This window comes from Crinia signifera, chromosome 1, assembly GCF_055691185.1.
Source record: "Crinia signifera chromosome 1, ASM5569118v1, whole genome shotgun sequence".
Taxonomy (NCBI): domain Eukaryota; kingdom Metazoa; phylum Chordata; class Amphibia; order Anura; family Myobatrachidae; genus Crinia; species Crinia signifera.
The window spans coordinates 93,432,665-93,448,660 of record NC_139217.1 but is presented as its reverse complement, the minus strand read 5'-3'; the positions used below and the strand labels follow the sequence as shown (position 1 = coordinate 93,448,660).

At 48.8% G+C, this 15,996-nt stretch overlaps 1 protein-coding gene across 5 annotated transcripts in view; it reads right to left on the bottom strand.

The window, feature by feature from the left end:
* Positions 1-3,979: 3,979 nt before the first annotated feature.
* ENPP6 (ectonucleotide pyrophosphatase/phosphodiesterase 6) overlaps positions 3,980-15,996 on the bottom strand; it is a 48,860-nt gene continuing 36,843 nt past the window's right edge. For all 5 annotated transcript variants that reach the window (XM_083170498.1, XM_083170481.1, XM_083170490.1 and 2 more), the window contains exons 6-8: positions 8,375-8,512; positions 8,164-8,293; positions 3,980-6,780 (exon numbers count right to left, since the gene is read on the bottom strand). In XM_083170498.1, coding sequence (XP_083026624.1) covers positions 6,575-6,780; positions 8,164-8,293; positions 8,375-8,512 — 474 coding nt within the window. In that variant the 3' untranslated portion in view covers positions 3,980-6,574. The remainder of the gene's footprint in view (positions 6,781-8,163; positions 8,294-8,374; positions 8,513-15,996) is intronic.

Below are 15,996 nucleotides of genomic sequence, written 5' to 3'. Positions count from 1 at the left end.
TAGTGGCGCCGGGCAGCATCTTGCATGCGCAAATGCGCATGTGGCAGCCGCCGGGTCACTAAAGAGCTGGCCCGTGTCCGCGACGTATTACTCTGTGGACGGAATACACTCTTCCCGCTATACTGTTTCGGGTGCTGCAGCTGCAAATTAGGGCCCTTGAGCACCCACGGAATTGGCGCCTATGATATAGATAACTTACCACTTCCTATAAGGAAACAACTGCATGGCAGTCTGAAAGATACTACCTGTTACCTCAATCAACTAGCATCAAATAATCCTCCGATAAATATACATTGATTGTGTTCCTCTTGAAAATAACTCCTCTGGGCTCCGAGTCTATCACAACTAAAGACACCCTCACATTTGTACGGCTAGAAAAAAACAAAAAACAACTTCCACACCGGTAACCTTCTTTAACAATGTTGTTTATCATATTTACATCTTTGGTCATTTACAACTAAAAACAGATATGATATATAAAATATGTAGAGAAATAAATTTAGAAGAAAACACCATGGGGTCCCCCCAAGAGCATAACCAGCCCCGGGGGCATTGAGCCGGTGCTGGTACAGAAATACAGGGGATAAAATTGAATAGAGTGCCCTGGTCCTGGTTTCAAAAATAAGGGGGTCAAAGAATAGGGGTCCCCCTTATTTTTATAACCACCACTGGGCTCCAACAAACAGCGGTGTAATGCCATAGCCGGGGGTAAACTTTTTAAACCCCTGGCAAGGGCTGAAGTCCGGTGCTGTACCTGGCACCCCTTGGTGGTGGGTGGTGGGTGCCAGGCTGATGTTAAAAGTATTAAAAAAGCATAAAATAAATAAGTATTGGGCTTTGTTGTGGAATCAGTGGGCATCCAATCCTCACTGCTGCACTTGACCTGAACTTCAAGCACTGGACACAGCATGACACACCGGAGCCCGGCAGGACAGTCCAATTATGCATGAGGTGTTTTTAGGGGAGGGATAATAGTAGGGTATACAAGCCTGTATTATGTGATTTTGCATTTGTGTATCCACGAAACTGTCAGATTAAAGGACCTTTTAAAACATAAGCCTTTGTTTGTCCGGTATACATTTGGACACTATTGGACCGATTTGGATTAAACCAATGTGAGGTGGCTTGATTAGGTTCACGGCCACTAAAACCCCCAATCCCCCCCTCGTGGGGGTCCCAGGAGCCTAAAAATGGGTCCAGTTACTACACAAAGTGGGCCAGGGAAGCTAGATATGAAAAAGTTGCATAACATAGAGGTTAGAGGACTTTGGGTTTAAGAAAAAAAAATGTGCTGAAATCTGGGAGCGACCACAGAGAGGTGTATGCCGGGCACACCATGGGAATGGTTCCGGTATGCATTCAGACACTGTTAGACCGATTTGGATGAAACCAATGCGAAATGGCTTGATTAGGTTCACAGCCACTAAGACCCCCAATCCCGACCCCAAGGGTGTCCCGGGAGCCCAAAAAGGGGTCTGGCCACTACATAAACTGGGTCAGGGAAGCAAGATATGGCAAAGTAGAATGACAGAGGGGGTAGAGGACATGGGGTTTAGGGAAAAACATTTAGTGATATCCGGGAATCAACCACATCATGGGCATGGGTCCTGTATGCATTCGGACACTGTTGGATCGATTTAGACGAAACCAAAGCGAGGTGGCTTGATTGGGTCCAGAGTAGGTTCACGGCCACTAAGACCCACAATGCTGACCACGGGGGGCCCAGAAATGGGCATGTGCAGCTGCTTGGAGCGAGCGGGCATGGCAAATTGCTTGTTAGCTGCCCCATCGCACCTACCAGTGCGAATGGGGGGGGCGTGGGGCAGTGGTGAGGGGCTGTGCCCATGGGAACACCCAATGTTTCATGGGTGTCTCCATGAAAACCCTGGGTGTTGCCATGTAAATGCACCAGTGACGCGGGGGTGGGGGGCAGGCAGCTGATGCCAGTGGATGTCAGCTGCCTGACCGCTTCCTGTACAGTGAGCCCACAGACATAAGATACCATAGAGATGTCTTAGATCTGCGAGCGCTTGCAAAATCATTCGATGGTCTGCGACCATCGAATGATTTTGTCCCTGCACGCAACGCTGCATGCGTGCACCCATTTGCATGCATGCGGAGATATTCAGCGTGCGGGGGGCATTCATGCGAGTTTTGCAGATGTGTGTCAACCAGAATAAGCTTCTTTGTGTGATCCAGACTATAGCACGTTACATGCTAAATTTCCATCCTTCTTGGGCTGGCTGGCAACAATGGATTTAAAATCAAACCTTTGGAAGCCCCCTCCAGAATTTCTGCACTTGCCCCTGAAGCTCTTGGTAACAAGACCCAATTGAGACTCCTGAGCATTTAAATTCTGACACTAACAAAAAAAAAAGTACTGTATACTGTTTAATGGGTAAGGGGAAAAAAACAAGAAAACTTTTTTGTAGTATGCTATCTCAAAGATGGCCACTAGAGGGAGATGCTACAACTTACTCATACAAAAACATTACTAAAACCAGCCCAAAATATCTATATACAAAATGGGCAAAGGATGAATTTACTTTCTTATGCCCCTTTCCCACTGCAGGTCTTAAACGGTACATTGCCGTTTTTTCCCCACTATTTACCGTTTAAGGCTGCAGTGGGAAAGTGCCAGAGTTTATTTACCGGTTAAAGATAACAGGTATTCCAACACGTTGTCCTACACGTTTCAGACCCGTTTTTTTGGCAGTGGGAACGGGTCTGAAACGGTATTTAGGACCCCAACACCCCCCACTCCCCCTTCCCCTGGTACTTGCCAGCTCGCCGGATCATGCAGCGGGGTCCGTTCATTGAATCCCTGTGGGTGACAGCTCCTGACTGATCTCTGCTTGCAGTCAGGGCTGTCTTGGGCAACCCCCCCCCCGGTGACAAAGTGACCCCCTGCCATGTATGACCTCCCGGCCGGGCAATGCAGGGACATAATGGGGATTGACAGCATAGGAACAGAAACCCCACTGCTCATCACTCTCCCAGCAGCAGTCCCCTTACTACAAGCGCTGAGCATACAGCAGCCTCGGAGCACAGGTACCCGGGAGCGCAAGGATGCTCGGTGCTGGCTGCACATGCGGGCACCCGGCACAGCATAGCAATCCTGACCTGCAGCCTAGTATGCGATCTATAGGGGGGACATGGCACAGGTGCGTCCCGGGACAGCGGTACATCCATCCCATACACACATGCTACCGGGAAGCACGCACTTGGCTATAGCAGTAGCGGGGATGAGGGCTGGCCGTAGCCGCCGCAATACCCGGCACCCCCTGTTGTGTGGAGCCCCCCCCCCCAACTATTAGATCCTGCTGCCAGCATACACGATGGTGCAAGCATGGGGGGGTGATACAGCCGGAGCCTCCACAGCGTCCAAAGGAGAGTGTGCTGCGGAGTCAGGAGCTGTCACCCGCCGGCACTGCAAGAGTCAGGAGCTGTCACCCACCGGAATTCAATGAACGGAGCACGATCCGACGCACTGGCAAGTACCAGGGGAGGGGGGGGGGTGTGTGCAAGACAGGTACGGGGTTTGTAGTTTGTAGGCCAGGTACCAGGGGAGGGAGGGGGGTGCAGGGCAGGTACCAGGGGAGGGAGGGGGGGTGCAGGGCAGGAAAGACAGGCACTCTTTTTTAAACGGTACACTGCAGTGGGAATAGCACTTAAACAGTATTTAAAACGGTAATCTAGTGCAATGTGAATGCTAATACCGTTTAAAAATACCGGTACTTTAACCGACTCTGCAGTGGGAAAGCAGCATAAATGATATAATTATTGTAAAAAAAAAACTTGGTGATGATGATTACAGATGCTTGAAAGTTTGTCTCATGTTTGTTGTTTGTATTCAGGGTTCACCATTTGCGTTTGAGTTTTTTTCTAATTATGGTTAATTTTTGTAATCTTTATTTATAAATACCATTAAAAATTTTTTTTTTAAATATCTTTATTGTACAAAATTTACCAGTACACACTTTTACATTTTACAAATCCAATTAAATACATTATAGACTAATACGGTTTAAATCAATGACATATCCAAAATACATATTTGGTATAAAAGAAATTACATAACCTAACCTATTATATACAGGGCATGGCGAGACCAATCTCGATTCTTAGATTTGTATAACCAACATCCTTTAATTATTATTATTATTTATTACCAGTTATTTATATAGCACACACATATTCAGCAGCACTTTACAGAGTATAGTTGAACATTCACATCAGTCCCTGCCCCAGTGGATCTTACAATCTATATTAACTACCACATGTACATGCACAGACATTCTAGGGTTAATTTTTGTTGAGAGCCAATTAACCTACCAGTATATTTTTGGGTTGTGGAAACTAGAGTACCCGGAGGACACCCACGCAAGCACGGGGAGAATATACAAACTCTGCACAGTTAGGGCCATGGTGGAAATCAAACCCGTGACCTCAGTGCGGTGAGGTAGTAATTATAACCATTACACCATCCGTACTGCCCTCTGCATAATCTCAGTTCAATACAAGGATTAAACTTTACACAAGTCTGTATTATTTTTACTGTTCCAGTCTCATGTGGCAGCCATTTTCCTGTATTTGGGGGGATAGGGTCTTTGTAAATCTACCCCAAGTATCAAAAGATTTGACTGTGTTTTGCTTTTGTGCATAGATGCCTCCACCCAATCCATTAGGAAAATATAATATACTTTATCCAGAAACATTTTCATGGTTGGGAGTTGTGTTTGTACACACATATGCAAAATAGTTTTTTTAGCAGCTGCCGATATGGCTAGTAGTAGTTTGCAGGGGATTGATATAAAATGCCGACACCAGAATCCCGACCGCCAAAATCCCGACAAGGAAGGGGGGGGAACATGGATCGCCCCCCCTTGCGGGCTCGCTGCACTAGCAACACTAATTTATTCTCCCTGTATGGGTGTCCAGGCCTCCCATCAAAATAGGCCCACAGGATCTGCTGGCTGTGTGTATGTATTTTCCTATCACCAGCAGCACAACAATTGGCCGTCCAAACCCTCGCTGCCGTCTACATTAACTCACCCTCTGGCTTACTGCCCTTTCAGACAAGCCTGAGTGTCTAATTCAAATATCTGCAGTGCACAGTGGAGGGAGTCACAAACCCTCCCTGTGCCGCATAGTATTTTAGTGCCTCCTCCAACATTTGGCGCCCAGGAGTTGGACTTCAAATTAAGGCATGGCACCACACGCCAGGAATGGTGCCTTCTGCCTTGTCTCTCTGTCTTTGTCCTCCGCACAGCCGCAGGCCTGGCTCACTCTCCACGGCTGTAGGGGGCCTAGTCTATTAGTATTGTAAAGAAGTGAGCTGGGGCCCGGAAGGATGCAGCCAGGAGGAGGCGATATTGGTGAGGAGCCTGCTGGGAGGTGGCTCCTGATGCTCCCAGCATGCCGCAGTCAGCCAGCAGTGTGTGACATCCGTTCCTAATTAGTACGGAGGGGAGCAGACAACGTGCTGTCTGTGTGAGTTTTTGGAGCTCCAGCACATTGGACACTTGTGTTAGGAGTAGCGTGATCTATTAATGTCTGTGAGACAGGTGTGTGTCAATATATTCATGACAATAGTGTGGCAGAGGGAGATCTATAATGTCAGTATAACGTTGGGGGTGGGGGATATATTTATAATATTGTAGCAGTGGGCAGATTTGTTAAATATCAGTGTAATGCAGTGGAAATGTTTTTGGGATTAAGGACTAAATTCAGACTGGATTGCAAAGCAAATTGGCTTTCTAATGAGCAAAACCACGTTGCACTGCAAATGGGGCAAATGTAACCTGTGCAGAGAGTTTCAGATTTAGGTGCGGTTATTATTTTGTTTCTGTGCAGGGAAAATACTTAATTTACATTTCAGTTTGAACACATCTCACCGAATTCTTACTCTCTCTGGACATGCTACCACCAATACAAATTTCCAGACCCCAAGCTCCCGAGACCTAGGAATCTGCTTAATAGCAAAGCTATCCCTGATTGAGTTGCAGTCTGTATCCTCCTTAATAGAACTGGATGGGATGGAAGGCTGAATCTTATATGGATTCATAATAGGCCTTCCACATTGGTGTCACTAGCCTTTAAGTTCTGACATTATCATGCAATACCCCAATGAGAATAATTGGCAACTTCAACCTTCTGTTTTATTTAACTTTTATTTTTGACAATTTACATTATCTATAGTATAAAATGTTTTACTATTGTGAAACAGGATAGGTTAGGTTCTAATTAAAAACATTTGAACAAAAATATAATTAATTTTTAATAAAATTATATATATATATATATATTTATTTTTTTAACAAAAGAAAGCGGCACTCGTAGGTCTTTAAGAAAAAAAAATTCTGTGTATTGACACATCACAACACGTAGCAATACACGTATTTTTTTTCTAAAAGACCTACGAGTGCCGCTTTCTTTTGTTAACTGTCCAATTTGCTACTGAGGGCACCGGGGCCAGCTGACCGCGAGTACGGAGTGCCGGACCTACAGCTACTCATATATATATAAAAACTCTACAAAGTTCCTTATTATTAATCCTAGAAAAATGACATAGCTAAATGGATAATGCTACAAACATGAAGAGCAGAGATATCAGCTGATAACTGTCCAGGACCACCTGCTGTGCGCCGCTTCTTAGCATGGATTCCACCCTGGACCATGAGCCATTGTTGGGATGTGGCTCCAAGCCTAGAACTTTGCACATCACATTGTAGACGTCCACTGACCGTATTGGAGCCGCTCTGTAGTTCACTTTGAAATCTGAAGAAGGAAAAAAAAAATATGTTTAGGGTCACGTGGTCCGGATAAGCCTGCATTGCTTCCAACGGTCCGCTGACCTAGTGCACCATTAGCAAATTAAAATGCGAAAATTGAGGAAGAACTATGTCAGCACAGAATTCTCTGGCTGCGGATGGGCAGCCAGGTTGTGTCAGATGATTTGTACTATACTGCATAAAAAATTATGTGTATGTGCATGCATTGTATACACCTACACCCCATGATGGCGTAAAAATGTTGTTTAACAGTCTCTGTAAAGGCTATTGTCTGCCCCCCCCCCCATAGCCGTCACAGTCCCAGTCGCAGGTCTGGAATAGGCGACCCGTCCTCTCCTCCTCCCCAGTGCTGGAGATGTGGCTGCTGGCACTGCAGCTGGTGCTTCCACAGCCGCTGCCATAGTGCTGCTGGGATTTGAAGCAGCAGCCCCCCGCGTTTCGCGGACACCACGCAACCTCCCCTCCCGCGTTTTGCGGACTCCCCGTCCCACGATTTGTGCCCCCCCACATGACTCCCCCTCCCATGATTCACGGAGCCCCCAGCGACCCCCGTCCCACATTTCGCGGACCCCTGCAAGAAGGGGGAATGCCATGCCGCCCCCAGCAGGTGACGCCCATAGGCACGTGCCTAGTGGGAAATCCGGCCCTGCTTATGGTGTCCTGTGTCAGCAAGAGCATTGATGCTCCCACCCAGCTGGGCAATCCTCCAGGGCAAGTAACCATATTTGTTACTGCCCACAACTTCCCCACGGTCTTTTGGCTCCATGCTCCGGCACTCCCTTTGCTGCCGGCTCAGATTTCTGATGATGGTAGGCAGCCAGAGCAGAGCTGCTGGTGGCCTCTGCCTCAGGTACCCCACAAACTGCTGTCAAGCTGAGCTGGCCATAGGCTTAGAATGCATGCCCCTATGCATTCTAAATGCCCTAGACAACTGCCTAGTTTGCCTATATTTAGTGCTGGCACTGCATCTGCCCCCACCAATTTTCTGTATGGCACACTATTGTGCAGTATTTGTGTTGTTCAATGCGCCAAGCAAGTATTGTGAAACATGTTCTGTCAATGTCTCTGGTACTTTTCCACTAGTGCCTCCGGATAATCTAATAAAGTCAACTCGACAGAGCCAGCGCCCATGTGCTGTATATGGATAAATATATGTATACAAAGCAGTATTTCTCTGCACTGAATTACCTGTTTGTCGGATTGTTTTGCTCAACATAGAAGAAAACGTATTAACGTTAATCATCTGGGACAGAGTGGTGATAAGGAATCCTATTTAGCGGAGTGATACAATGGGCGCAAAGTAAAAGGAATATAGTTGGTATTGGGATTTGCTGTGTAAAGGAGGGACTATATAATATTTTTTATTCACCTGGACCAGATGCTAAAAAAAATCCTCTCATGTCCATCAGTTCATTGTCATAGCCATGCCATCCGTGCTGCCAGCCTAGACTTGGCATGCTGATGGTGCCATTGTTCCAGAATGGGAGTTTCGCTTTACTCTAGAGGAAACCGTGGATCAGTGCTTTGTGAAAACATAATGCAATGAATGATAAAACACATACAGTATGAGTCACTATTACCTCAGTTATGAACCAGCCCTGTTCTGCGACCAGAGTTAAAGGGGGCACAAACTTTCCTTTCTTGTAATAGAAACGGTCTGGAATGCTGTCCTTTTCATATACATTCATGTGCTGCACATCTTTCAGCTGGTCATACACCTGCAACACACTACAGCCATGATATTGCAATATCACCCATCAGGGACCTATACATTTGCAGGAACGAGCATTGATCGTGTGTTGAGAAGCTTAATCTTCAAAGTTATTCCATGAGGGTGGCTGAGGTGTCTCACGTGTTAGAAGCACATGAAGACCGCATCCTTGCCACATGACATTTTTAAAGGTACTTTGGAGTAGATTGACTACAGTAGGTTTTGGTGCAAATATATATGTATATACATATATATGTAATACGTATAACCAAGATCTCTGAATTATATTATCATTTACATTTAAATCTGATTACAGGTTGAGTATCCCTTATCCAAATATCAGTTATCCTAGTTATTCCGAAAACCAAATGTATTTTATTTTTAATTTTTTGCTAAAAACCTACTGGATACATCTGTAACTGGCACTACTGGGGAAAGGATATGTAACTGGCACTAAATATGTGGAAGGACATGATTGCTTGGTATTCGAATTCAGGGCTGCCAAGAGAAATCCTGGGCCCCGGTACAACAGCGTCACGGGGCCCCCCTGGAGTGGCGAGCAACAGAAAAGAGGTGTGGCCATTAAAGGATATAGGGGTGTGTACCACACCATATACCCTTTATGCAACACAATAGTAGACCCCTTATACTTGCCCCTTACACATTATGCTACACAAAATTCAAATCGATTACTTGCCGCCCCGTTCGTATGCAGCAGTGTGGACAAAAGCGTGGGGTGGTGGATATGGGTTGCGCCCATGGGAGTAAGGGGTCGTGGCCACAGATGGGCAGATAGCGGCAGGGTCCCTACGGAGGATGGAAACTAGGTAATAGCTCCCATCCTCCGCAAGGACCCCACTGCTGTCTGCCCATCCGTCACAGGGACCCTCTGCCCCCCTGCGCTGCCCAGACCCCTATGCCATACAGCAGGGGTGGCCAGCCCATGGCTCCTCTCCCCAAGATCTGTGACTGGCATGATCATCCCCATTTGAAGCGCCGCCTCTGGAGTATAAGGATCCCAAGCTCAAACACGCAGCAGGGAAAGCGGCAACAGCTCTGGCAAAAAGCAGCAGATGCCACTACTTGCAGTATCGCCGAGCTGAGCTGCCGGTATCTGCTGTGTCCCCCAAAGCTACAGATCCGGCGCCAAGAGCAGCTGCATTGTGATGGCCAGAGGTATGTGCACCTGGAGGGAGAGGGGGGATTGTGTCCATTAAACCTCTTTAATCTCATGTGATCCTGGGCAGCATGGTCCCACCCAGATCGCATTCCATATATGATCCGTCATAAATGGGCCCCATGTAGCCTGTTCCCTTCACACACATTGGAGGTCATTCTGATTGACCACAAAGCTGCAAAATTTGCAGCTTTGCGGGTCATCTAAATACCTCAGATTTCACGCATGCGAACGGATGTTTTACATCATCATCGATTTGCAGCTTGTGTGCAGGGCAGTGCGGTCGCCGACCATCAAATGATTTCTCAAGCGCTCGCAGATCTAAGTCAGTCTCTGCTGTCTTAGATCTGTGGCGCTCCTGTACGAGAAGAGGTGGGCAGCTGACATCCGGTGACATCAGCTGCCCTCCCCCGGCACCCACGTCATGGGAGTTCCCATGGGCGCAAACCATATCCACCACCCCACGCTTCCATCCACACTGCTGCATGCGATCTGGGCGGCAAATAATCGGTTTGCTCGCTCACACAAAGTGGCTGCACATGCACAACATCGCTCCCCTGTGTGACCGTGCGGGGGAGCGAACCAACCTGAATGAGGGCCATAGCCTGTTACACACACACATAGCCTGTTCCTTCACACATACAGTACATAGCCTGTTACACACACACACACATATACATACATAGCCTGTTACACACACACACACACACACACGCACATAGCCTGTTACACACACACACACACATATATACATACACAGCCTGTTCCTTCACACATACAGAACATAGCCTGTGTTACACACACACATTATATATATATATATATATATATATATATATATATATATACAAAGCCTGTTACACACACACACACACACACACACACATAGCCTGTTACACACACACACATATAGACATACATACATACATAGCCTGTTACACACACACACACACACACACACACACATAGGGCGGGATGTACTAATGCTTGCCGCCGCGGAAGTTGTCTTTTATCTCCGCGTTCCTGCGTTCTCGAATGCACTAAAGTAGCAGTGGTTTTGTTCTGCTCTTCAGTAGCCCGTCGGGGAGTATCGCGGGACACCCGCGACGAGACTTCCTCCTCATAGACGGCTGAGTAGAATTGTTACGGCTCACATGCACTAACAGCTGCACTGTTTGCTAAAAGCGATTAAAGCAGTGGGCATTAACGCCACAATAAGCTGGCGAATTTCCTCATTATTTTCTTGTATTATTTGTCTACAGCATATTTATTTGTATATAATATATATATGTATATATATGTAATATTGCCAGCACTGGTACTTGGTGGATGGATAGGAGTATGTAAGGATGTAATTAAGTATTCTTTCATATTGGGTTATACAGAACCCTTTGACATTTTGCAAATCCCTTAACGTACCGTGACCATCAACAAGTGCGCACTGCGCATGACGGCAAGGAAATAAACCTGCGCATGCGCAGTACAAAAAAAAACACACCATGACGGACGCACTGTCCGCAACTCCAGCAGGGAAGTCTGAAGTTTAGAGCATGAGGCGGACGAAGATGCACCAGGCAAACATAACGCAGCGTACAACAAACGTTAGGTAGGCGAAAAAATAATAATAAATTGCGAAATTTAGTACATCCCGCCCTACGCCTGTTACACACACATAGGCAAACATAACGCAGGCACCAGGCAAACATAATGCAGGCACCAGGCAAACATAACGCAGCGTACAACAAACGTTAGGTAGGCGAAAAAATAATAATAAATTGTGAAATTTAGTACATCCCGCCCTACGCCTGTTACACACACATATATACATACACAGCCTGTTACACACACACACACATATACATACATGCAAAGCCTGTTACACACACACACACACACACACACATAGCCTTTTACACACACACATATATATACACATACATACAAAGCCTGTTACACACACACACACACACACACACACACACACATACATAGCCTGTTACACACACACACACACACACACACACACACACACACACATATAGACATACATACATAGCCTGTTACACACACACACACACACACACACACACATAGCCTGTCACACACACACACATATATACATACACAGCCTGTTACACACACACACACACACACACACACACACACATATACATATATACAAAGCCTGTTACACACATACATACTGTACACACACACACACGCTTTTTGTCTGTTCCCCCTGTCCATAGCCATGCATTGCGGGCGGCATTACCTTTTGGAACAGGAACTTGGAGCAGGAGCAGGACAGCCATCGCTGACCGGGCTTAGGCAAATTCGGGGGCGTGGCCTAATCGCGGACCCGTGGCCACGCCCCTTTTTTTTAAAAACCCGATTTTTTTTTTATTTTTTTTTTTTTTTTGTGTGTGTGTCGGACTCGGGACCCGGGTCCCCCTGGCAGGCCAGGGCCCAGGTAAAATGTACCCGCCCCCCCTGCCTCTCGGCGGCCCTGTTCGAATTCAGTGCCTGAGATAGTACACAAACTTTGGGGCAGATGTACTGTATTAAGCCTTAACAAGAGATAAATGCAGGTGTGATAAGGAGAGATAAACCTCCAGCCAATCACCTGCCAACTGCTATGTTAAGGCCCCCATACACTAGTAAGATTTATCTGACCTGTAAATTGCATCTGATTTCCCTTGAACTTCCCCAGCAGCTTCCCAGGGGGCCTACATACAATTTGACACTTGATGTGCCATTTTATACATCCAATTTGCGTCAGATAAATCACATGTGATTTATCTGACGCAGTGTCATGTGATTTACAACACCACACGGCCCTGAGCCATCAGCGGAGTCCCTGATCCTAGTCTGTCCCTATGAGCCCACGTCCCCTGTTTTTTACCATAGGATTTTCTGGTAATCTGTCATAAATACATTGTGCTGGTAATCACATATACTACAATACACAGTAAATTTTATCCCATGTAAATCACATTCAATTCTCAAAGTATAATAAATACTAGGTGATTCATCGCGCCCTACGGGCGCTCTTCACACCGGCGTAAGGGGCTACGCCCCTTAATTTGTGAACATTTGTATTGTGAGAAATATGGTTAGAATTGTATGAAAGATGCCCTGTATTGCAGCTTCTGGCAGTGGGTGAGGGTCCAGCGTGGCAGCACAGGAGTACCGGACGGTGGCCCTGAGTCAGTGTCTCCTCCATGATAGGGGTATGTGGGCAACACAGCGTCAGCGATTACCCAGTGGTGGAAGTTACGGTTCAGGAGAGCAGGAAGCTGGGTAGTGATAGGGGTGTGTGGGCATACGGGGGACTAAAGAGGGTGGTGGACACTGTGCAGCTTCTGCCAGTGGGTGAGGGTCCAGCGTGGCAGCACAGAAATACAGGAGTCAGTGTCTCCTCCGACTGGGTGGGAGTTAGGGTGCATGAGAGCAGGAGGCTGGGCGGTAAAGCATGATAGGGGAATGTGGGCAACACAGGGTGAGCGGGTCTCCACTGGCGGAAGTTACGGGGCAGGAGAACAGGAGGCAGGGCAGTGTCCTCCCACATTGATGGCAAAAGTATTCAACATCGGCCATAAACCATCGATTATTTGAAAATCATTGATGGTCGATGGGCATCCCTAGAACTGGAGGAGGGTGGGGGACAGTATGCAGCTCCCGGCAGTGGGTGAGCGTCTCCTCCCACTGGGAGGGAGTGAGCGTGCATGAGAGCAGGAGGCTGTATAATAGTGGTATGTGGGCAAGACATTGATAAAAGTTGTGGCGCTGGTGCAGAGGGCAGTGGGGAAACCTGCAGTGCGGCAGCCAGGGCCGGATTTCCCACCTAGGGGCGGTACCAGCTTGTGGTGGTACAGGATCCCCCATTGTCACGGGGGTACGTGAAATGCGGGAGCGGGGGCCGCGGTGGTCCGCTGGGGGGTGGAATTGCCGGAAGGGGGTCTGGGGGGTCTGCAAATTGCGGGAGGGGGGGTGGTGTGTGGGGATCCGCGGTTAGCGGGAGGGGGTCCGCAAATCGTGGGCGGGGGGGCTTGAATCGTGGGAAGGGGGGTCCGCAAATTGCGGGAGGGGGGTTGTCGGGGTTAGTGAATTGCGGGAGGGGGGGTTGCGGAGGTCCGTGAATTGCGGGAGGGGCGCGTGGGGTGCCGTGAGTCAAGGGGGGGTGGTGCGGGGGTCCGTGAATCACGGGAGGGGTCATGAATCGCAGGAGGCGGGGGTCGTGGGGGGGCTGCGAATCGCAGGAGGGGGGGTGTGGGGGGTTGCCGTGAATTGCATGAGGGAGGCGTGAATCAAGGGAGGGTGGGCGCAGGGGGGTGGTGCGGGGGTCCGTGAATTGCGGGAGGGGGCATGAATCGCGGGAGGGGGGGTCGTGGGGGGTTCCGAATCGCAGGAAGGGGGGTATGGGGGGTGCCGTGAATTGCGTGAGGGGGGCATGAATCGCGGGAGGGGGGGTCCCCGAATATGTGAATTACGGGGCGGTCGCAAATCGCGAGAGGTGCCGAGGGGGCCCGCAAATCGCGGGAGGGGGGCGCTACGGGGGGTTTCGTGAATCGCGGGAGGGGGGGTCGTGAGGGGTTGCGAATCGCAGGAAAGGGGTTGAGTGACAGATCTGGCTAAATATATAAGAGATTCCCATTAGTGCTGTCATGTTTAACTTTCCCGCGAATCACGGGAGGGGGGGTCGCAAGGGTCCCGCGACTTGCGGGAGGGTGGAAAGCGGGGGTCCCGCGAATCACGGGAGGGGGGGTCGCGGGGGTCCCGCGACTTGCGGGAGGGTGGAAAGCGGGGGTCCCGCGAATCGCGGGAGGGGGGGTGCGGGGTCCTGCGAATGGCGGGAGGGGGGGTCACGGGGGTTCCGCAAATCGCGGGAGGGGGGGTCGCGGGGGTCCCGCGAATCGCGGGAGGGGGGGTCGCGGGGGTCCCGCGAATCGCGGGAGGGGGGTCCCGCGAATCGCGGGAGGGGGGTCGCGGGGGTCCCGCGATTCGCGGGAGGGGGTCGCGGGGGTCCCGCGATTCGCGGGAGGGGGGGGTCGCGGGGTCCCGCGATTCGCGGGAGGGGGGGTCACGGGGGGTCCCGCAAATCGCGGGAGGGGGGGGTCGCGGGGGGTCCCGCGAATCGCGGGAGGGGGGGGTCGCGGGGGGTCCCGCGAATCGCGGGAGGGGGGTCACGGGGGTCCTGGCAGAGGGTAGGGATGTGCAGGAGTAATGGTGGATGGTGGCTGTGGAGTAATGGTGGACGTGTACTGTAGCCCTGGCTGGGCGGGGGGAGGTGATGTCAAGGGGGTGGAACGTCAGACACATGAAAGTGAAACTGTTCTACACAGGAACGTTCTCCACAGGGGTTGAGTGACAGATCTGGCTAAATATATAAGAGATTCCCATTAGTGCTGTCATGTTTAACTTTTCAGAGATTATTCCAGAACAGATTGAACATTTCGTTCACACACACAAAAATACCATATATATATTAAATCAATATAAATATAATAGTGGCTAAATTAACCAGTGTAATAGTTCCATATGTGTTTTCTTATATCTTTGCTTATAGCGTGTGATTCAAGACTCCCAGACATGGTATGGTGGGGCATCCCAGTTGCAGAATTTCATAGCATACTATATGCCATGAGAGGAACCATAAGTACTTGTGTATTATGACGGCGCCCGATTTTACTACGTACGCAAACGTAGTAAAATCGCATCGCATGCCGTTTTGGTATGGCATGCGATGCGATTTTGACGCTTATAATGGCATTTAATGTACTATACCATTAAATGACATATAATGTCATTTTTAAGGCCCCCCCAGTATCGACGTGATCCCGAAGCGTGGTGAGCGCAGCTGTACGCGTCCGTCCGACCTTTTCATACCCCCACTATCCACGTTGGCGTGGAGTTGATTTTATATAGTGTGGCGAGCGCAGCGAGCCCCGCGTATTATGTTACATGTATTACGCTTCACCTCGCGGGGCTCGCTTTGGTCTCGGTGGCTCGCTCAGTATGAAAAGGTCAGTGGGACGCGTACCGCTGCGCTCGCCACACTTTCGGGAGGACGTGGATAGTGGTGGGGTGGGGGGCCAAAATAAATGACATGATATGTCATTTAATGCTATCGGCCATTAACTGGCATTATTAGGTTCCATCAGAACCTATATCTCATCGCATGCCATACAATAATGCCATGCAATACGATTTTTTATTGCACACCATCGCATCGCATGCCATAAAATAATGGCATGCGATGCGATTCTTTATCGCACCCTATCTTTTTAATGGATTCACTGACACAGAGCAGTGAA